At 64.2% G+C, this 21062-nt stretch overlaps 3 protein-coding genes across 7 annotated transcripts in view; 2 read left to right on the top strand and 1 right to left on the bottom strand.

Annotated features, from left to right (window-relative positions):
- Positions 1 to 455: 455 nt before the first annotated feature.
- Positions 456 to 11389, top strand: VWA5B2 (von Willebrand factor A domain containing 5B2). Of its 3 annotated transcripts, none has more exons than XM_031968104.1 (19): positions 456 to 569; positions 1885 to 2055; positions 2159 to 2332; positions 2913 to 3123; positions 3349 to 3506; positions 5360 to 5491; positions 5618 to 5742; positions 6403 to 6558; positions 6691 to 6801; positions 7037 to 7245; positions 7324 to 7435; positions 7632 to 7817; positions 8259 to 8792; positions 8869 to 9058; positions 9154 to 9501; positions 9805 to 10080; positions 10162 to 10219; positions 10452 to 10563; positions 10670 to 11389. In XM_031968104.1, exons 2-19 carry the CDS (start codon positions 1917 to 1919, stop codon positions 11204 to 11206), a joined length of 3768 nt encoding a protein of 1255 aa, XP_031823964.1. In that variant the 5' UTR covers positions 456 to 569; positions 1885 to 1916; the 3' UTR covers positions 11207 to 11389. The 3 variants fall into 3 exon arrangements, with proteins under 3 accessions (XP_031823964.1, XP_031823963.1, XP_031823961.1); XM_031968103.1 differs by having other exon boundaries at positions 456 to 2055; positions 9805 to 9942; positions 10027 to 10080; XM_031968101.1 differs by having other exon boundaries at positions 456 to 2055.
- A 108-nt stretch (positions 11390 to 11497) lies between these two features.
- On the bottom strand, positions 11498 to 15351 carry ALG3 (ALG3 alpha-1,3- mannosyltransferase). 2 transcript variants are annotated; one of them, XM_023503837.2, is made up of 9 exons: positions 14614 to 15351; positions 13959 to 14058; positions 13596 to 13743; positions 13060 to 13220; positions 12667 to 12787; positions 12270 to 12475; positions 12093 to 12169; positions 11860 to 12004; positions 11498 to 11770 (listed from the first exon to the last, which is right to left on the bottom strand). In XM_023503837.2, the coding sequence occupies exons 1-9, from the start codon at positions 14810 to 14812 to the stop codon at positions 11599 to 11601; spliced, it is 1329 nt and encodes a 442-aa protein (XP_023359605.2). In that variant the 5' UTR covers positions 14813 to 15351; the 3' UTR covers positions 11498 to 11598. The 2 variants fall into 2 exon arrangements, with proteins under 2 accessions (XP_023359605.2, XP_031823973.1); XM_031968113.1 differs by lacking the exon at positions 14614 to 15351 and adding an exon at positions 14331 to 14482 and having other exon boundaries at positions 11500 to 11770.
- Positions 15352 to 15359: 8 nt separating this feature from the next.
- LOC100932890 (endothelin-converting enzyme 2) overlaps positions 15360 to 21062 on the top strand; it is a 47596-nt gene continuing 41893 nt past the window's right edge. The window contains exons 1-2 of one of the 2 annotated variants that reach the window (XM_023503836.2): positions 15360 to 16287; positions 20613 to 20896. In XM_023503836.2, the coding sequence (XP_023359604.1) occupies positions 16110 to 16287; positions 20613 to 20896 (462 nt within the window). In that variant the 5' untranslated portion in view covers positions 15360 to 16109. The remainder of the gene's footprint in view (positions 16288 to 20612; positions 20897 to 21062) is intronic. The other variant, XM_031968110.1, reaches the window with a different exon arrangement.

The raw sequence follows: 21062 nt of genomic DNA, 5'->3' as shown, positions 1-21062 counted from the left end.
CCCGAGACTCACTACAGCCTGGGGGCACCGGGGGAAGGCGAGGAGCCGGGCCAAGGGGACTTCCAGGGATGGGAGGAGCGGCGATCACTGCAGGGATGGGAGGGAATGGCTTGTCCCAGTCTCCACTCAAGGTTAAGGGGTGGGTGGGACCCAGGCTTGGGGTACGGGGGCCTGGGGGCCTCGGGAGCAGGAGGGGGGACGGGAGGAGGCGAACAGGGCTCCGGGAGCCCGGCGCTGGCCAATCTCCCAGCCGCGCTGCGGCAGGAGGAGCTGGGAGGGGGAGGGAAGGGTCGGGGGTGGGGGGGGGAGGAAAAGGGGGAGGAGGAGGGTCCGGGAGGGGGAGCGAGCCACGCCTGCCTCCCGGCTGGGGTCTCCCCGGAGAATGGGGGCGGGGGCGGGGCCAGGCAGCATCCCGGAGAGGGAGGAGGGAGGGGGAGGAGGGAGGTGGAGGAGGGCGAGCGCTGCAGGAATAGAAAGGGAGAGAGAGGGACCGGGGCCAGGGAGTCGGAGCCGCCCCGCGGGAGAGCAGCTGCAGCCCGGAGAGAGCGGGCGGGCGGGCAGAGCACCAGGTGATGGGGAGGCGGCCGGGGAAGGCCCGGGGGGCGCGGAGGAGACGCGGAGGTAGAAGGGGCAAGGCTGGCGAGGCAGGGCAAGCACGGGCTGGGGGCAGCCGGCCCGGACTCCCCGCACCCGGGGCTTCTCTGAGGGCTCTCCGGGACGCGGAGCGGGGGAGGGGTGCCCCCATCAGTTCTGGGTCTCCTGGCCGCGTCCACACTGTCTCCTCCCCGGGTCCTCCATCAGTTCTGGGTGTCCTGGCCGCGGAGCGGGGGAGGGCGTCCACAGTGTCTCCTCCCCGGGTCCCCCGTCAGTTCTGGGTCTCCTGGCCGCGTCCACACTGTCTCCTCCCTGGGTCCCCCGTCAGTTCTGGGTCTCCTGGCCGCTAAGCCGGGGAGAGCGTCCACACTTGTCTCCTCTCCGGATCTCCCCACCAGCTCTTGGCTGCGGAGCGGAGGAGGGGCGCCCCCGTCAGCTCTGGGTCCCCCATCAGCTCTGGGTCTCCTGGCCGCGTCTACACTATCTCCGGGTCCCCCATCAGCTCTGGGTCTCCTGCCCGGCCCCCTGTCACTCCGGGGCCCCCTATAAGCTCTGGCTCTCCTGGGCGCGGAGCGTCCACAGTCTCTACAGGGTCCCCCATCGTGTGCCGCGGGGCAGCGCATCGGTCCCCTGGAACCCTAGACCCGGTCGGCACCCAGCCCGCTTTCCCACTCAGGCAGCCCCAAGGCAACAATGAAGGGAGCCGCCCCTCCCTCCTTTCTTCCCACCTTCTTCCCTTCCCTTCGCGCGGCGGCGGGACCGGGGCTGGGAGCCTCTGCTTGGGAGGCTCGGAGGCCGGAGGACCAGAGCCGCTGATTCTGGGCGCCTCCGTCCAGCCCCGGGCCAGTGTGGGCCGGTTGTCTGCAGCCCCATTAAGCCTCCCCCCTTTCAGCAGCTGGCAGCTGCTTGGAAGCCCCGAGGCCGGCAGGGGCAGGGCGGGGTTGGAGCCCTGAAGGCAGTTGCAGGGGACCCCCCCTTCCCCCCCAGCCCTTGTGGCCTTCCCTCCCTGCCCCCTCTGGCTAATCAGTAACCCTGCGCGCCCTGGTTACCAGGAGATGTCTGGGGCCTCTCACAGTTCCCAAGGTAATGGGGGGAGCCCAGGTAAGCAGATGCTGCTCACCTGCCGCTGTTGCCTCCAGCCCATGGAGATGGTGGAAACACCTGGGCCCCACCTTCTGGCAGCTTGGAGGAAGTGGCTCCCATCAGGCCCCGGGACAGCTTCCTCACACAAACCCCTGAGCACCTCCCCCCTGCTCCGGGGTGCACCCTCACCAAGCTTCCCCCCCACAGCCTCCCAGAGCGGGCCAGGTAGCAGGGGCATCATGCCCGGCCTGTACTGTCCGGCCACCTGGACTCCTCTGCCCCTCAAGGACTCCTGGGTCCGGGCCTGTGCCAACGGCCCCTGCCTGGGCCTCCATGCCCGCCTCACCTACCACAACCCAGCACCAGAAGCTGTGGAAGGTGAGCCACGGTGTGGTGGCCAGAGCCGAATGGGGGGCTGGGCTGGGGAGGGTCCGGAGCCCGGCCTGGGGCGGCCTCCATAGCGCTCTCCCAACCACTCCAGGGGTGTTTGTGTATCCGCTGGCCGAGGCCGAGGCCGAAGTGGTGTCGGGCTTCGAGGCCGAGGCGGCCGGGAGGAGGGTCTCCTTCCAGCTGCAGAGCCGCCGCTGGAGCCCCAGCGAGCCCTGCTGCAGGGAGCTGCGTCCGGAGGCCGGCCTGCCCCGCCGCTGTGCCCAGGGTGAGGGCCGGAGAGGAACAGACGCACGGGGTGGGCGAATAACCAGGGTGGAGACCCCAGGAGCAGATAAAGGGCTGGGACCCCAGGAGCAGACAGAGAGCTGGGGACCCGGGAGCAGCCACAGAGCTGGGGATGAGCTGGGGATGCTCAGGAGCAGACAGAGAGCTGGGGACCCGGGAGCAGACACACATGCAGAGAGTGCACTTCAGAGAGTACTAGATGGAGTCGTTTTTCCTCTTCCTCATCTTTAAAATAATATGGGGTGGGATTAGACAATGTCAAAAGTCCCCATCCACTTGGGAAGCCCTGGCCCCGGCTTCCTCTCCTCCGGCCAGCTGGAAGCTTCCCAACAGTCCCCTGGACAACCCCTTCTCCCTCCCCACTTCCCAGGGTCCCCAATCAGCTCTGCCCCTTCCTGCCACTCAGCTGGATTGTGGCACTGGATTTCTGATCTGACCAGAGCGGGTGGTGGGGGGGAGTGTGGGGGATTTGGGGTCAGAGGCCACAGGCAGCCCCAGCTCCCCCCAGCTCCTAGTGGTTGCTGACCAGGGACCCCTTTATCTCTGGCCCACGGCCCCAGGTCACCTGGTTCTCGACCCAGCCCAGGCTCGCTCCACGCTGGTGCTGCCCACGGGCCTCATCGCCTCCGAGGGGACGGTCACCGTGTGGCTGAGGAGCAGCCGTGAGCTCCCCACGAGGCCGGACGGGGCCATCCGGGTGGCCCTGCCCTCCATCCTCACCCCCCTGGCCCAGTCCAGCCCAGCCAGACCCTCTGGCCTCTGTGACGACAGGTTGGGCATATGGTGATTCTCCCCCCTTCCTTGCCGGGGCTTCTCTGGGCCTCCTGGGGTGAGGAGCGGGCAGCGGCAGGGCCTTGTAGCCAGAGGGAGCGGAGGAAATGGGGGAGAGGGGGAAGGAGGGAGAGGGGAGCTGAGCGAAGGCCCGCCTGACTCCTCGGGGTGGGTCACAGGGAAGGGGAGGGTCATAAGAGTGAGATGGCCCCTCACCCCCTGCAGCCCCACCAGCTGCTTCGGGGTGGGCACCCCTGAGGAGGAGGAGCCCCCCCTGCAAGACTCGGCAGCCCCCAGGGACATGTTCTGCGGCCCTGCCCGGTGCCCGGGGCCCTACACCTTCTCCTTTGAGATGCTGGTGACCGGACCGTGCCTCCTGGCGGGTGAGTGCTTCTCCTGGCTCTGGCCGGCCGCCCGGGCATTTGTTCTGTCCCAAGGAGGTCCCTGGGTTGGCGGGCAGGCGGGAGCTCCGTGCCGGGTCGGCGGGCAGCTGGGGTGCTCTGTGCTGGGCAAAGGCACCAGAATGTGGGAAGAAGCGAGGGAAACAGAAGAGCCCTTTGTCCCTTGAGAAGTCCCATGAAATGGGAGCGAGCATTTATTAAGCACCCACAGTGTGCCAGCCACTAGTTACAAAACCAAAATGAGTCACTGCTTTCAAGGACCCTCCATTCTTTCAGGAGAGACGAGGAGGCACGGACATAGATTTATGTGTGTCGTATAGACACAAATATACACGTACATATGATTCGTAAAGTGCTTATTAAACACCTACTATGTGCCAGGCCCTGCACTAAGCACTTCACAAATATGATCGTATTAGATACTGTTGTTTTCATTTTGCAGCTGAGGAAACTGAAAAAAAACCCCACATAGATATAATTTGTAAAGTGCTTAGTGTGTTTTATTAAACACCTACTATGTGCCAGGCCCTGCACTAAACACTTTAAGAATATGATCTCAGGAGCTATTATTGTTGCCATTTTGCAGCTGAGGAAACAGGAAAAAAACATGGAGATTCAGTGACTTGCCCAGGGGAGGGGGTCAGAATCTGGCCTCCCGGCGTTCTGCCCTGATCCCTGCCCGGGATGGGTAGGAAAGGGGCGGGCAGGAGGAGGGTCGGGAGCCGCATCTTGAAGACCACAAGTAACTGACAGATGGAGGGGAGGAGACCCCAGAAACGGGAGACAGCAGAGGGCGGGGCCGGTTTGTCTGGGCCAGAGAAGGGCAAGGAGTGTTCAATATAAGACGAGGAGTGGCGCATTTAGGGTTAGGGTGAGACTCTAACCCGACTCCCGACCTCTAAGCACGAAGGGTGAAAGCGCGCAGAGGTGGACCAAGAAAGGGGTCAGCAGGAGAGGGTGGAACCAAGCTTCTTGGGAAGGGGCAGGGTCACGGGTTAGGGAGGCAGGGAGAGGGGCCCCGAGGCTTCCCCCCTGCTCTTTATGGAGAGTCCTTTCACCCATGCTGAGGGTTATAGCCATCTCATGATAAATCCCCAAACTGGCCAGGCTCATGTTCCTCCGGCGGGATCCGGACAGGTCACTTCAGCCATGAGGCGATGGAGCGGCCCCACGAGTTCCTATCGAAGGCCGCGGTCCGTTATCCCGCGCCCCGCACCCAAACACTGGGGCAACATCGGCTCCTTGGGAGCGCGGGCCTCGGGGTGGGGGGGGGCAGGTGCGGGAGAAAGCCAGATCTGAATGCTCCCAAGTCGGGGGCTCCGGCCCGGACGCTTACTAGCCATCCCACCTTTGAGCCTCAGTTTCCTCATCTGTGTAACTGGGTTGTTTTCTAGATAGAAAGGGCTTGGGGGAAGCCGCTGCCGGTGCGTTCTATGACGCACAGGGAAGGATGGAAAGTTTCCCCGGAGCCCAGCATCCTCATCCTGCTTCAGCACGGCCTGGGTCTCCCACAGAGCCGGGGGGGGGGGGAGCTTGGGGGAGGGGTGTCTCTCACTGGGCACTGCCCCCTGCCAGCCACGGCACTGGGGCCGCTCCACACGCCGGCCAGTCGGGGGAGGGGGTGCTCGTCAGTGCAGCAATAGGAGACTAGATTCTGAGAGTAAACAGGCGACGGCTGCCCTCAGAGGACTTCCAGCCGGCGGCCCCAGTGGGCAACACCTTTGCCTGGGGCCTCGGCTTCTTTGGTCTGTCCCAACTTGGGGTCACCAGTGGAAGCAGTGGATTCCTCCTCCACCCCCAGCCCTTCCCATCCCCTTTCGCCTTCCTCCCCTCAGGCCTGGAGAGTCCCTCCCATGCCCTCCGAGCAGACGCCCCCCCTCATGCCAGTTCTGCCGCCACCATCTGCATCACTCTGGCTGAGGGGCACCCCTGTGACCGGGCCCTGGAAATCCTGCTGCACCCCAGCGGTGAGGGCCGGGCAGGGGGTCATCTCTATCTGCAGTTGGGGGGGGGTCATTGAGGCAGGCTGAAGGGGAGCAGGGGGCTCCGGCCGCTCCCCCGGTGGGCAAGCTCCTAAACTGCCTCCCCCCCAGAGCCCCACCGGCCCCACCTGACGCTGGAGGCGGGCGGGCTGAGCGCGGCCCAGTACGAGGCCCGAGTGAGGAGCCGCAGGGACTTCCAGCGCCTCCTCCGAAAAGACAGTGATGGGGACCGTCAGGTGAGGGGGGGTGGGGGGTAACGGCCACCTAGAGGAGGGGGGCAGGGAAGGTCTCCGGGGAGGGCGGGCAGTCAGACCCCAAGTCCAACAAAGATCTTCAGAATCCTGAAGGGGAGAGAGACACTATGGGGCCCAGCCTCGCCGGCCCCGTCCCTGGAGGCACGGGAAGTGGGTCACACACAGTGTGCACCCTAGAAACATGGCCTCGGTTTGTTGGCAAAATAGGGGAGCATCCCCGGGGGCTCACGGGGAGGGAGCCGAGCTGGGAGGGGGCGCTCCCTTGGTTCTGCCCATAACAGAATGGGGAGTTGCGGGGGTCACAGACTGAGGTGCTCGTGTCATTCACAAGTGAGGAAACCAAGGGCCTGTTTCAGGTCACCTGATTGTTGTCACACGTGGGATCTGAACCCTGCTCTTTCCGGCCCCATCCGCGGCCCCGCCCACTGGTTCTACAAACGGTTGTTGCCCACCCCCCCACCTCAGAAGGCCCCAAAGGGGGAGTTATTCCAGAGCAGTGACATGGGGGGCCTCTGGATGCAGAGTGATTAGTGAGATGCTCAGGCAAAGCCTTCTGGGAACTCCCTATGGTCCCTGGGCAGCCAGTTCTAGGGGTCCTGGCCAGGCTTCCCTGGGCACTCAGAGCGGCTGTCTGTGGTCCAGGTGTGGTTCCTGCAGCGCCGATTCCACAAGGACATCCTCCTGAACCCAGTGCTGGTGCTGAGCTTCTGCCCAGATCTCAGCGCGGGGTCCCCGGACCCGGCCTCGGCCACCAGGGAGTGTCTCTTCTTAGTGGACAGCCATGGGGCCACTTACAAGGTCAGTGAGAGGCTGGGGGGAGGGGGCTCAGGAGGGCTTTTTCTTCCTTCCTGCCCTAGCTGGGGCAGCGCGGTGCCCACCATAGGTGCCCCCGCGGCCTGCGGGCCCTCACCTCCCCCAACTGCTCCTCAGGACGCCCTGCTCCTGGCGCTGAAGTCTCTGCCCCCCCAGACGTTCCTCAACATTGCTACGTTTGGCTCGTCCGTGCGCCCGCTCTTCCCTGGCAGCCAGCCCTGCAACGATGTGAGTCCCCCCCAGAAACCCCGGGGGCCTCTGGTCGGCGCCCCTCCTGGGGCCAGTAGCTCTGGCCTCTGAGGCTGGGGGCAGCTGACGGGTCCCCCGGGTGCCTCAGGCGTAGCACAAGATGGTCCCCTCCAGCACTCTGTGTTCAGAGGCCGCCCGCTCCCCCTGCCTCCTCTGCAACGGGCCAGGGTGGAGCATGGGCACAGAGCCCCCTCCCTCTCCCTTCCCCTCCCAGCACACCCTGCAGCTGGCCTGTGAGGGCGTCGAGGCCCTGAAGGCGGGATGGGAGAGGCCGGACGTGCTGGCGGGGCTCCGCTGGGCCCTGGAGCAGCCGGCCCACCGAGGGCACCCCCGGCAGCTCTTTGTGCTCACTGCCGCCGCTCCCCCCGCCCCGGCTGCCCAGGAGGCCCTGGAGCTCATGAGGCGCCATGGGGGCACGGCCAGGTAAGAGCCGGCGTGGGGCTTCTGGGGCTCCCCCCAGTGGGGCTCCCCTGGTCAGCCCTTGCCCTGTCTACCCCACAGGTGCTTCTCCTTTGGGCTGGACCCCGCCTGCCGCCAGCTGCTCCGGGGGCTGTCCGCCCTCAGTCGGGGTCATGCGTACTTCCTGGCCCCTGGGGAGAGGTTGCAGCCCTTGGTGAGTTGGGGGGGGGGCCCTCACCCTGGCACCTGCCTCAGTCATCATCTGTCACCTCTGTCCCTCCCTGCCCCGGGGTCCTAGTACCTGGTAACCCGCTCTTCCCCAAGGGCCCCGGGGAGCAGAGGCCCTGGTCCCCGTCCCCTTGCCCCTCTCCCCCGGCTCAGTGATGAATCTTGCTCCCGGGATCCTGCAGCTCCTGCGGGCACTTCGGACCGCCCTGGAGCCAGCCCTGAGCGACATTTCTGTGGACTGGTTCATGCCGGACTCCGTGGAGGCCATGTTGACCCCCCGGGAGATCCCCACACTCTACCCAGGAGACCGACTGATCGGCTACTGCTCCCTCTTCCGAGTGGAAGGCTTCCGGCCCCGCCCGCCCGCGGTGAGCACGAGATCTGGGGGGCAGAGACAGGAAAGACACCAGGCCACACCCTCCTAAGCCGGGATCTTGTTGGAATGCCCATCTCAACCAGCTAGCATTTATTAAGCACCTACTGTATGCCAGACCAAAATGAACTGTCCCTGGCCTCAAGGAGCTTACCCGCTAAAAGAGGTACCTGGCCTGGCCAGGCAAGAGGTTCCGGGCGGGCTCCTGCTCAAATACCCTCAGCCCTGCCTGGCGCCCCTCCCTCGTCCTACTCAACCAGAGCGGCAGAAACGGCCCGTGGGCCAAGTGCTCCCGGCGGGGCCCCAGGAACCGCCTCTGCAGACCCCGACACGCAGGGTCCCTCTGGGGGCTGCCGGCCCTGACCCCGCTTCTCCCTCCCACACTTCCAAGCTCATGGCTGTGGGCACTGAGACTTCCTCCTTGCTCCTTCCTCAGGGTCAAGAGCCGGGCTGGAGGAGCTTGGGGGGCTCTGTGTTCCCATCGCCAGAGGAGCCGTCAGCCACCAGCCTGGGCACTGAGCCCACAGACCCAGCGGGGACGGGCACGGCCTCCAGCCACTGTGGGCCTGGCGACTCGGAGAGGAGCGAGTGGGGGGGGGAAGGGCCCCAGGAGCCAGGCAAGGACCAGCTGGGGGGCTCCTCCGCCACACTCCCAGCGGGCGCTGAGCCCCCCGCGGATCCCGCCACTGACCCCGGGCCAGACCCCCCCTCGGAGGCCGCCCTCTGGAGACGGATATTCCATTCCTCCTACATCCGGGAGCAGTACGTCCTGACGCGCTGTTCCACCAGCCCCGAGCCAAGCCCCGCGTCCCCGGGCAGCAGCGAGTCCCCGGGGTCCTGGGGTCCCGGCTCCCCTGACCACAGCGCCCCCCCGGCGGTCCCCTCTCAGCGGGGCCACCGGAGCCTGGCCTGGGGAGACCCCGCCGCCGCCAGCCACTCCTGCCCGCTGCCGCTGTCGGGCCCCTTCACGGTGAGGCGAGGGGCCGGGGCGGGCGGGGGGCGGGGACCCCCAGGATGAGTGCCGAGGGGTCACCTCCGCTCTGCAGGCTCCACCCCTCGCCCCGCAGAGGCCGGGCCAGCCTCCCAAAACGGCTTTCGCCGGGCGCAGCCTCTCAACGCCCCAGGGCGGGAAAGACCCCGTCCCCCAGCCCCGGAGGAATCGGTCCCTGGGCGGACAGCTGGAGAACGCGAGCCCGGAGCAGAGGCAGCAGCTCCGCAGAAGCCTCGATGACTCGGGTAAGGGGGGGCGCCAGGCGGACGTCACCCCCACAATGCACCGGGGCCTCAGCCGTCACCAAGACGCTACATCTCTTCTTCCTTCACCCCCGCAGGAAACCTGCTCTCACCGACACCCCTGGACTGGGACATGCTGGTGGAGCCCCCCTTCATGTTTGCCCCGTCCCCGTCTGCAGAGGAGTCTGCCCCCTCCCCCACAGGCCCGCCTCCGCCCCCCCCACCCCAGCCCCCACGGTGTCACGTGGCGGTGAGGGCCCTGCAGGACGGGCGGCCCGTGTGCTGGGAGGTGGGTGCTGGCTTGGAGCCCTTCCTGGGGCCCTCGGAAGATCCCCCGCCGCCCTCCCCCCAGGGGGGAGAAGCTTGGGACCAAACTCTGCACCGGCTGACGGCGGCCTCGGTGGTCCGGGACAACGAGCAGCTGGCCCTGCAGGGGGCGGAGCCCGGTGAGGGGGGGCGGAGCTGGCCCTGCAGGGGGCACCACCTGCGGGGAGGGGAGCTGGCCCTGCAGGGGACACAGCAGGGTGAGGGGGGCGGAGCCCGGTGAGGGGGCGGAGCCCGGTGAGAGGGGCGGAGCTGGCCCTGCAGGGGGCACCACCTGGGGGGAGGGGAGCTGGCCCTGCAGGGGGCGGAGCCCGGTGAGGGGGGCGGAGCTGGCCCTGCAGGGGGCACCACCCGGCGAGGGGATCGGGCATAAAGTGAGCGGGGCCGGCCCCGGAGCCTCTGACCTCCCGGCCCTGCGCCCGCAGGCCCCATCCGCCGCTTCCGGCTCAGAGCCCTGCAGACCAGCAAAGCCACGGCGGCCGCTTCCCTCTTCACCTGCCCCGTGGCTGTGGACGCGGTCACGCGCGAGGCCCTCCCGGGGGCCCTCCGAGTTCACAGCTCAGGTAGCGCCCCCTCCGCCAGCTGCTTTCCGCGGCCCGGAGCCGTGGGGGCCGCACTCCACGCCCCGGCCTCTCCTCTCTCCCCAGAGCCAGCGCCGGCCCCCCGGGCGGAGAGCGCCGAGGACTCCGGGCAGCCTGCGGGTGAGGCCCCGCGCAAGCGGAGGGCAGCCGGGGGAGGGGGGCAGGGAGGGAGCGGGGTTCACCTGCCCTCCTCCGTTCCAGGGCTCGAGGACAGCGCCTCGGCCAGCTCGCGGGACTCTGAGACCAGCGCCGGCTCAAGGTGCCCGCCCAGGGGGAGGCCCCGCCCAGGGGGAGGCCCCGCCCAGGGGGAGGCCCCGCCCAGGGGAGGCCCCGCCCAGGGGGAGGCCCCGCCCAGGGGGAGGCCCCGCCCAGGGGGAGGCCCCGCCCAGGGGGAGGTCCCGCCCAGGGGAGGCCCCGCCCAGGGGGAGGTGCGCGTGGGGGCCCCGCCCAGCAGGAGGGAGGGGGCGGGACCAACGCCTCTCCTCCCCCAGGCTCAGCTGGAGGAGGTTTGGTTCTGGCCGAAGACTCTACACCCCGGAGCCTGACGGGAGGTCGGTGGCGGAGGGCGCCAAGGACCGCAGGGACCACGACTACCTCCCGCTGGTGAGGCTCGGAGGGGGTGGGGGGAGCCTCGCGGGGAAGGATGGGAGAAACGGGGCGGGGGGCGGGGCCCGGCCGGGCCTCCCCAAGCCGGCCCCCGCTCCCTCAGGTGCGGCTGCAGGAGGCCGCGGGCTCCTTCCGCTTGGACGGCCCCTTCTGCGCAGCGGTGCAGATCCCCCACGAGAGGCTGTGCAGGGCCTCGCCCTTCCCGGTGCACCGGGCCACCCTGAGCCCGGCCTCTGCCTCCTCCCCGTGGGCTCTCCTGGGCCCGGGCGCCGGCGGCTCGGCTTCGGGCAGCCAGTCCCCCAGCAGTGGCTCGGAGGGCCCAGGCCAGGTGGACAGCGGGCACGGCTCCGACACCGAAGCCTCCGAGGGGGCCGAGGGCCCCGGGGTCCCTGACCTGCGGGGCCGCGGCTGGGCCACGGCGGTGGCCCTGGCCTGGCTGGAGCACCGCTGCACCGGCACCTTCGGGGAGTGGGAGCTGGTGGCGGCCAAGGCGGACGGCTGGCTCAGGGCCCAGCGCCTGCCCGACGGCCTGGACCTGGCCGCCCTCAAGGCCGCAGCCCGAGGCCTCTTCCTGCTCCTGCGCCACTGGGATCAGAACCTCCAGCTGCGCCTGCTGTGCTACAGCCCCGCCAACGTCTGAGGGCCCGGGGCTGGGGGCTGGGCGGGTGCCCTCCCCTCCTGCCTCTCCCACCTCCTCCACTCTGCCACAGAAAGTGCCTGCTCTCCTCCCCCTCCCCCTCCCCTTCCCTCTAAGCCACCAGAGCCACCTCTGAGGGCCTGGGGGGCTGATCTAGGAGGGCCCGCCCTCTAAGGCGGCTGCAATAAAGTGCCTCTGAGGACCCCGCTGCGCATGCGTTTCTCTCAATGGTTGGCCTGCGGCCCCTCGGAGGGTCTGGGCCCGGCGAATCCGACAGAGCAGAAGGCAGCACTGGGGCTGGGCTCAGCCAGGTTTATTGGGGAGGTAGCTCTACAAGGACCAGAGTCTGTCAGCACCCCCAGGTCCGAGGCCAGGGAAGCTTGGGTGGCAGCCGCTCAGGAGTCCTTCTGGCTGGGCTGGAGGGGCTGGGAGCCCTCGGCCGGGGCCTTGGAGCCCACCCACAGCTGCAGCAGAATAACAGCGTGGCAGAGGTGCAGGGCCATGGAGCTACAGGACGTGGAGGGGTAGGTGTTCCAGGACAGCTCGATGAGGCCGAGCACCAGTAACCTGAGGAAGCAGAGAAGCCAGGGAGGGGCTGGGCTCCCTCGGGTGCACCGGGCACCCTGCCAGCCCTCCCCCACTGGGCGGCTGCCTACCTGAGCAGGTGTGTGAGCCAGCGGCAGGGTGTCGCCCACAGGAGGTAGGGCAGCGTGTGGAAGTACCAGACGTAGAACTGGTAGTGGAGGGAGCGGCTGAAGCAGATGCCGATGAAGTTGGAGGTAAAGAGCACGGACACTATCTGTGTGTGAGGTCAAGGGCGCTAGAGAGCAGCTGTGAGCCCCCCCCCAACCCCCTCATCCCCCGCCAGGCCTCCCCCTGTAAAGGATATGATTGGCAGTGAGCGGCTGGGTGGGGCCTTTCCTCTTTGAGGGCTCTTTCAGGAGGGACAGGATGCTGTCTCCGGACCTGGGGGGGAGGAGGGGGTCAGACTTGTCATCACCATCCCCTGCTCCCCATGCCCCCCAACGATGCCCCCCAGGGAGCTCCAGCCTGCCCTCCTGCGTACCTGGGCCACCTGCGGAAGGCAAATAGCGCCAGCAGCCCCAGGTGGGTGGCCAACAGCGCCAGGTGGAAGGCCCGATTCAGGAAGAGCGCCTCAGGCAGGAATCTCCAGTTCACCGTCCAGCGGAAGAGGAACTGCCGGCCCAGGTCAAAAGAACGGGACAGGTAGCCAGCCGGGTTCTCCAGCAGGAAGGGCAAGCCCAGCACCACCTGAGGACAGGGAATGCACAAGTGGGAACCCCAGGGGGCCTGCCTCCCCACCACGCTCTGAAGGAGGCTCCAGACCAAGCTGTGCAGAGCCTGGTCTGGGGGAGATCAAGAGGTCAAGAGGCCCAAAGGACCTGAGAACAGGGAGACAGAAGGGGCAGTGCCGCACAGGGGAGCTACGGGCGGCTGCGTACCTGCAGGAGGGCACAGATGCCCAATTTGGGAAGGGCCCCACGGAGGCCGAACCGAGAGAGGAGGAGGAAGAGGAGGCCCGGGGCGAAGAGCAGCACATTCATCTTCACTGACACGGCCAGGCTGCGGCCCATGTGCAAGGAGAGATCGGTCAGGCTCAGGGACCCTGAGCCTCCCAACTGCCACTGGCTGTGGACCCGCCACCCTCTCACTAACACATGCCAGGCTCTGTTCAGAGAGCGGTGGGAAAGCCCGGGCCCCTGGGGAAGGATGGGAAGAGATAGCAGGGAGGGGGAGGAGGTGCCCAGCGCTCTCGGCGCTGCCAGGGAGGAGGGGGAGGCTGGGGAGGGCACCACAAGGCGGGCAGGGAGTGGCCAAGGACAGGAGGTTTAGACCTGAAACAGCCACAGGCCCAGCCCCAGCGCTGGGACAGCAGGAGGTTAATGCTGAGGAAGAGCAGCGCCATGGCCACTGGGTCGTTGAAGAGGCGCAGCACGAAGATGGAGTGGACCCGATAGGAGGCACAGCACATGAAGAAGAAAACAAAAGGAGGCACCTGGAGGGGCGACAGGAAGAGGGCAGGACCTGGAACCCCAGCCAGAGACCCCTGCCCACCCTCGCAGTAACTGTGGGACCCCCGGGCAGTCTGCCCCTTCTGGGCCTGCACTCCCCCTCCCTTCAGTGAGGAGCCCCAGAGGGCTGCAGTCAGAAGCCAGTGACAGGTGTGAGTGAAAGTGTGTGTGACAGGTGTGCGTGCGAGAATGTGACAGGTGTGCGTGTGAGTGTGTACGTGCGAATGTGTACGTATGCATGAGTGCCTGTAGCTTCTCCGTTTCCTGCTTCACAAAGCCAGGCCACTGAGCATTAGGAGCTGCCGAGGCTGCTCCCCTAGCACAGGAGCAGCCCCCCAAACTGGGGGAGGGGGCCTCACCCTCCGGGTCCGGCTGTAGATCCGGAACACTAGCAGCAGGGTGGCGAGGTAGAGGCCCAGGAAGATGTGCTGGGCCAGGCGGATGTTGGTTCCACGGCTCGTGGCATAGTACAGCCCCATGAAGATGTACACAAAGCCTGCAGGGTAGCTGGGGGACAGGGGGAATGAGTGCGGGCCAGCCCACCACTGAGCCAGCCACCCCGCTGCTCAGCCAGCCACCCTGCCAGCCCACCACTGAGCCAGCCCCCCGGGGCCCAGCGACTCCCCTGCCCAGCCAGCCACCCTGCCACCCCGGTGCTCAGCCAGCCGCCCCCCACCGAGTCAGCCACCCCAGGGCCCAGCCAGACTCCAGGCCAGACTCACACGAGGGGCCCCGTGTCTCCTCGGAGCTGGGTGTAGTCGTAGGTGCCATTGATGACTCCCTCCACCTCGGCCATGTAGGCCTTCCAGTCAATCTCTGTGTCTAACAACGGGATAAAAGGCAAGTCCGTGAACCCGCATTTGGGGACAGACCAGCCCGCAGGCGCCCTAACGTTTTGCAGAGAGAGCCAAGCAAGGGCCTCTGACCGGGGCCCACGGGCCCAGGGGCCCAGGAAAGCCCTTTCCGTGGGAGAGGCCCCAGAGCCCGGCCGGACACAGGCAGCCCCAGTCTCAGCCTGGCTGCATCCCCATTGCCCTCCCTCCCAAGGACCCGGGAGAGGGCTGGGCCCCTCCCACCGCAGGCAAGCCGCTCACCCTCCACAGCCTCAGTTTCCTCATTTGTCCTTCAAGAAGACTCACTTCTCCAGCCTTTTAGGGCCGAGAAACGTCCCCGCATGGGGGTCGGGAGGGCATTTGTGGCCCCGTTTTGCTGATGGGGAATCTGAGATTCGGGGGACTTCAGAGGCTTGTGTAGGACGGCCCGGACAGTCAGAACTTGCACCCAGACCTCGCCAGGGCCCCGCCCCCGCCCCCGCCCTCCCCAGTGCGAGGCTGCGGCCCGCGCGCCCAGGCCCTCCCCGCCCCGCCCGACACTCACAGGCCACCCTGCGTATGACCCAGTGGTTGATGCCCACCTCCGCCAGGCAGAGGCAGGCGGCCACGAGCGGCGTGTAGCGCGGCTCCAGCAGCAGCAGCCACCGCTCCTGCCACGCTCGCTTCAGCGGCGCCGGCCCCAGGCCCAGCCCCCAGCGCGCGCCGGCCCCGGCCGGGCCCCGCTTCCGCAGCCCCGCCGCCATCTTCCCGGCGCGCCGCCTCAACGAGTCCTCCCTTGCTGCCGGAAACCAGAGCCCGTCGCTTCCAGGTTCCAGCGCCCCTTGAGCCGGCGCCTGCGCCTGCGCCGCCAGGGACCTAGCCCCGCCCCCCGAGCCTTAGCCCGGCTGCTGGGAGGCGGGTCCCCCGAGCTGCAGCTGCTCGCCCGGGGGAGCGGGGGGAGATCGGGATTCAAGGTCGGGCTCTGCCCGCCTGGGCAGGCTGTGTGACCTTGGAGCCTGCGGTGCCCATTTATTTAAAAAAGAAAACCGGTCCTTGCACAAAAGCGACCTGCAGAGTCCCCTCTATGAAGTAGCTAGCTAGCGCGTCCGTCCTGACCGGTCCCCGCTGGGCGAAGGTCTCCTCGGGGCCCCCGGCCGCGTGGCGTTTCTCTTCGGAGAAAGCAAACTCCTCGAGAGCTGAGGTTTCCATGGCTGGGGGTTCCAGACTCGGTATCTTCGGCTTGCCAGGCTCCGAAGGCCCGGGAGGTGCTGCTGCTATTGTGTATCCCCGGGATTGGGAAGGGGTTGGCGCGACAGGGGTGGGTGAGTACGTAGGAAAGTAGGCGGGTAGACAGACCATAAATAGACTAGATAGGTAGAGAATGATAGATCGATAGGTAGATAAGTACGCCGAGAGAACGCGTATTAAGCGCCACGCCAACGTGCTTAACGGATGCCTTGCTGAATGAATGACAGGCCATTTACACATCGGAACCGAGGCGCAGAAAGTCTTCCCCTAGTCAGTAGCAGAGGCGGTGCCGGATCTCTTTTACACATAATTTGCATATTGTTCCTTCCAGTAGAAAGTGAATTTCTGGAGGGTCGGGGCTGCGTTTGCTCTAAACCTAAAGTCTAAATCGGCGCCAGTTGACGGACTCTGGAGACCGCAGTGCGGCTCTAACGACAGCCCCTGCATTTCCCTCTTTTAAGGACGTGTCACTTTCCGGGGAAAGGCGGTGCTGGGTTGGAGGCGGTAGCAGGGGACGAGGGAAACTCGTTTCCAAGCCGGTAGGTTGTGCTCGTAGCACCTTTTCCAGCACGGAAGTTCCACGTGTTTCTGATGAATAAGCTTCGGGGCAGGCGGAAGCGGGAGGCGGTGACTCTAGGCTCCGAGCCCCAATAGGCATCCTTCGGTTTAGGCTCCGCCCCAATCGGAGAACACCCGCCTCGGGAACTCAGTCTCTGACGCCAATTGGTTGCGGCTCTGTCTAGGCCCCGCCTTCTCTCCTCTCCAATTGGGTGCTGCCCACTCCAGGCACTCTGGCCGCACCCCCATCGTAGCATGGCTTCTTCACCGCCGCTCCCCAGGAAGAACTCGGAGTACCGGGAGGCCCGGTACTGGGACGAGCGCTACCGGCACGCACTAGACGCCGCCCCCTACGAGTGGTTCGGCAGCTACGAGGCCTTCCGGGACCTCTTGGAGCCCGAGCTGCACCCGGAGGACCGGATCCTAGTGCTGGGTATGCCTCCGGGCGGCTTCCCGGCAGGGAGAATGGGCGGTGGTTATGTAGAGTAGGGGGCGGGGTCAGTGGGATAACGGCTCGGGAAGGGGCGGGGCCGGATGGAGTTGGGGGCGGGGCCAAGGGAAATTAGAGTGACAAGTGGATCCTGTGGGGCGGGCCAAGTTAAGTCTCGGGTGATACTTGGGGCTAAGGGGAAGCTAAGGATGGGAGCTGGCTACAGTTGAAGAGTTTGGGGGATAAGAAGGGGACTAATTAAGAGCGGGCTGAGGAAACTGAAGGATTCAAAGGGACTGGGGATTGAGGGGTCGGCGAGGGGTCAGGGGGCAGATGCCGGCCCCCAGCCGGACCCTGGTTTTCCTGCGCCCCAACGGGGCTCCGGGCGGGGCTGCCTCAGTTACCGCAAACGGGGCTGGAGCAGGAAACGGCCAAACGCTCCGTGTCTCAGTCAGGGGAACCAGTGGGGTCGGGAAGAGCCGGAAAACGCGGGAACAGCCACCCAGAAGGGGACTGGGGGGGGGGGGCAAGAAGGAGGGGACAGGAGGAGGCTGAGGGGGACTAGGGGAGGGGGGACTGAGGAGGTCAGGGAAGCCACCAGGACTAAGGAGTGGCCCGGGAGCCAGAGGACGGCAGGGAGGGGGAGAAGTGAAATCAAGGTGGTGGGGGAGGGGAGGGAGCCATGTGATCTTGTTGGGGGTTGGGAGGGGGGCTAAGGGTTAAACCTCCCCAGGTACTGGCAGTGAAATAAAATCTGGAAACCCCCTCAGGTCAGGAGCCCATGGGCAGACACCCATGGGACCCTGGGCCTAGTAGGGAGGCCATCCCCACCCAGGCAGCTTCTGTGAGGGAACGGGAGCCGGGCACCGGTGGGAGAGCTTGATGCCTTCAGTTCTGGGCCGCCAGGCTCAGGAAGGACGGGACCGGCGAGAACATGAAGAGAAGGCCCCACGGGCTGGGGGCCAGAATCTAGGTCAGGGGCGATGTTTAATCCGGAGAGAGCTTGCAGGCGCCCAATCCCAGGCTTGAAAGGGAAGTCGGAGGTCATCTGGTCCAAGCTGTATTTGCAGAGCTCTCCCCACCAAGATTCTCGAAAAAAGGTCACTCAACTTTGGCTTGAATGCCCCCAGGGACCGGGAAATCACTACCTCCTGAGACCGCCTGTTTTACCTATGGAGGAAGTTTGATGTAGTGAATGCTAGTCTCAGAGCAGGGAAATCCGCTATCCTGCACTGGGGGTGAATCTTACCTCCGGTCCTGGCTAGCTCAGTGGTTCTGGACACAACCTCACGGAGCCTCAGTTTCCTCAGCTATGAAGTGGGGCAGGAGCTAGAGGGCCGGGCCTGGAGCCAGGAAAATCCTTCCTAAATTTGGACCTGGCCTCAGATACTTACTAACATGTGACCCTGGGCAAGTTTGCCTGTTTCCTCGCCCGTCAAATGAGCTGGAGAAGGAAATGTAACCACTGGAGTATCTTTGAATGAGGAGATGAAGCGCTGGACGTGACTGAATGGCAATAAAATAGGAATAGTAATGAGTTGACCTGGGCTCTTATGTAAGGAGAGGCAGCGTGGATATCTTGGAAGTGACTTCAGAACCCGCCGCTGCTGGTTAGATCCTTTGCAGCCCCTTAGCTGGGGTTCGGTTCTGGGGGTCGGGCTCACGGCCTCCCAGGTTCTTCCAGTTCTGAATTTATGGTCCTTTGCCTCTCTGTTGTCAACAGTTAGTCTAAGCCATGTTAGTAACAGCACTGAGAAAGGAAGGGAAGGAGGGAGGGAGGGAAGTGGGGCTAGTCTAGCCTGGACCTTTCATAACATCCCTGGATCCTTCTCGCACAGACTCCTGGGCCTTTGAAAAGTGGGACCTTTTTGCTCTTCTCCGGGGCAGTGGGCTCTGTCCCGGGACATTTCAAGGACCTGTGGCTTGGCCCACATTTGTCGGGTCATTAAGTCCTCTTGTGTCTGGGCCTAGCTGCTTATTGGCACTTACTGTGCTTCCTCACCTCATACATTTTAGGTTTCCATTCTTTCTTAGCCACTTTTTTTGTTGGAACTTTCAGTTTCTTGTAACAGGTAAAGAGATTCGGTCTACCAGGGACAATCGGTGTCCCTCCCCAGCCTGAACAGAAAACCCTTAAGCGATCTGTCCAGCGGGATGAGGCAACCAGGTCTGTGAAGTTCCTGGGCTTGGAGTTAGAAAGACCTGAAAATGAATCCAGATGCTCACTAGCTGTGTGACTCTGGACAAGTCATTTAACCTCTGTGCTTTGGTCTCTTCATTCATAAAAAGTGGGATAATTACAGCAGCTACTTCATGAGGTGGTTATGAGGATCAAGCAAGTTACCTTAGATAAAGTCTTCCTAAAAGTCCTCGTCCATGTCAGGTATGATTAGTACGGCAGAGATGGGAGGGAGACTGAGTTCCTCTGGACTCTAAGGTCATTTATTGACTATATTTTCCTTCAGTTTAATCAGAAGTTCTTTATCCTTGGCAGAGAGATCAGACAGAAAATGAGAGTGGGGGCAGTTGTTGTGCCTCCATGTGCTCATCTTTTATCATCAGCTCATCTCCCTTTATTTGGAGGATTTGTCTCTTCGTTGGTCTTCCTCTTGCCTCTGACTTTGCTTTATCAATAATAATTTGTTATTACCGCCAGGCTCGGCTCCTTCTAGAAGAAGCGCTTCTGAGAGGACTGAACCCGTGACTTCCTCTGCTGCCAGCCCTGACTTTCTAGTCTACTGTGGGTCTGTGGGTTCCTGTAAAATCTGCCCATGAATTTGCCGAGTAGCTCCAGGGGCCATTCAGACGGCTTCCTTTCTCCCCATCAGAATGATTTCTGTCGGGGTTTCAATCACTTACCTCCCTCCTGGGCCAGTGTCCCCTGCAGAACCGTAGCTTTTAGCTCTTCCTGGGCCTTCCAAGTTCCAGAACCTCTTGCTCCCAGGCTGCTGGCACGCGTCCAGCTGGCTCAGTCAGCTTTCCCTTCTCTCTCCCGGCCTCGGTAGCTCCCCTTGTTGGGCGGAAGCGGGTCCAGAGTAGCCAGCCTCTCATCATTGCTTTCACCTTTTGAAACACATGGTTATTATTACCTCAAACAAGAATTTAGCGGCCTTCCTGCTCTTGTTAGAGAGAGAGAGCACGTCCGCTGGAACCTGGAGAAGCTCCTGGCCCTGGGACTATCTACCTCTTGCCCAATTTCTTGATTTCCTTCTGTCCAAGCAGGTTCTGGTGTCCTCGAACATCATGGTCCCCTTCCTTCCTCACTGGGCCAACGTCATAATCATCAGCGCCTCCGCATAACACTAACCCGTACAAAACGCACCTAGGTCATTTCATCTCCACAACGACCTTGATAGATAGGTGCTGATATGCACCCATTCCACAGATGAGGAACCTGAGGCACCAAAAGGTCACCCAGCCAGGAAGTGGCTGAATTTGAACTTGGGTCTTTGTGACCCTTGGTGTTAAGTGTCCCCCTCCCCAACTTTCTACCACCGTCCCTGTGTTCCTGCATTTTTCACCTGAGCATCAGAATGTTTTAGAGAGGCAGAGGCTGCCCCAGGAGGCTAAGCATGTTGCAGACATGGAAATCCTAGGTGGCTTTTTTTGTTTTATTTACGGGGGAAGGGAGTAGAGGCTTCTGGGATATCTTCCAGCTCAAAATTCCATGTGAGAGGGTGACATCTCTCCCTTTCCTCCCCCATTTCTCACTACTCTCTCCCCAAATCGTCTTGTATTTATTTAGCTTTGTATATGACAGGCTTTTTGGTAGATTGTAAGCTTCTTGAGGGCAAGAACTGTGTCACTGTACCCCTGGCTCAATGCTTTCCATAAACTTGGATGGACCCTCTGGCAAGCTGGGGCACAGGCTGGCTGAGGGAGCTTTCTGGCCCATGGCGATTGGGCTGGGGTTTGGCCCGGACACCGGAGGGGCAGGTGAGGGTTGGAGGTCTTGCACTGGGGTTCGGCCCTCCCTCCCCCCCCCCAGTGCTAGAAGACAAGAGGGCCATCGTGCACCCTTAGATCTCTCCAGGAAGGCTGAGGGGTCCTTGGACCCCGGCCCCTGTTTCTTGCAGAGTCCCCGCAGCCGTCCGTCACTGCTGGCCAGGGTGGCCTCTGGAGCATTAGGGAGATACCCAGAACTGATCCCTTGATCCTGTTACCGAGGCTAATGCTGATGAAAGGAAACCTATCCCTAAGAGCCAGAGCTGGGGGGAGGGAGCAAGCCAAAAAGCTGCCTGTGGGGCTCCATCGCCACCTCTCAAGGGCCGGGAGCTGGAGGGGGCCAGAGGAACCGGGTCCGAGGCTCCCCTCTTTTGTCCCCCCAGGCTGTGGGAACAGTGCCCTGAGCTACGAGCTCTTCTGTGGGGGCTTCCCCAACGTGCTCAGTGTGGATTACTCTCCCGTGGTGGTGGCTGCTATGAGGGAGCGCTACGCCCACGTGCCTGCGTTGCGCTGGGAAACGATGGACGCCCGAGCTCTCCGTTCCCCCCCTGGCACCTTTGACGTGGTGCTGGAGAAGGGCACCCTGGATGCTCTGCTGGCTGGGGAGCGAGACCCCTGGACCGTGTCCCCGGAGGGCATTCAGACTGTGGACCAAGTCCTCAGTGAGGTGAGACTGGGTAGAGGTAGCGAGGGCCTCTCTGACAGGGAAGGGAGAGACAAATGTGCCAGAGAATGGGGGAAGGGGGGGGAAGGAGCACGGTTGAGGAGCCAGGGTCTGCATTCCTATTTCATCCTCCTGTTGAACAGGAGACCTTAGGCTCTTTGGGCCTCAG

The sequence above is a fragment of the Sarcophilus harrisii genome, chromosome 4, assembly GCF_902635505.1.
Source record: "Sarcophilus harrisii chromosome 4, mSarHar1.11, whole genome shotgun sequence".
NCBI lineage: Eukaryota > Metazoa > Chordata > Mammalia > Dasyuromorphia > Dasyuridae > Sarcophilus > Sarcophilus harrisii.
Note: the sequence above shows the minus strand (reverse complement) of the source record. Positions and strands in the feature narration are given on the sequence as shown.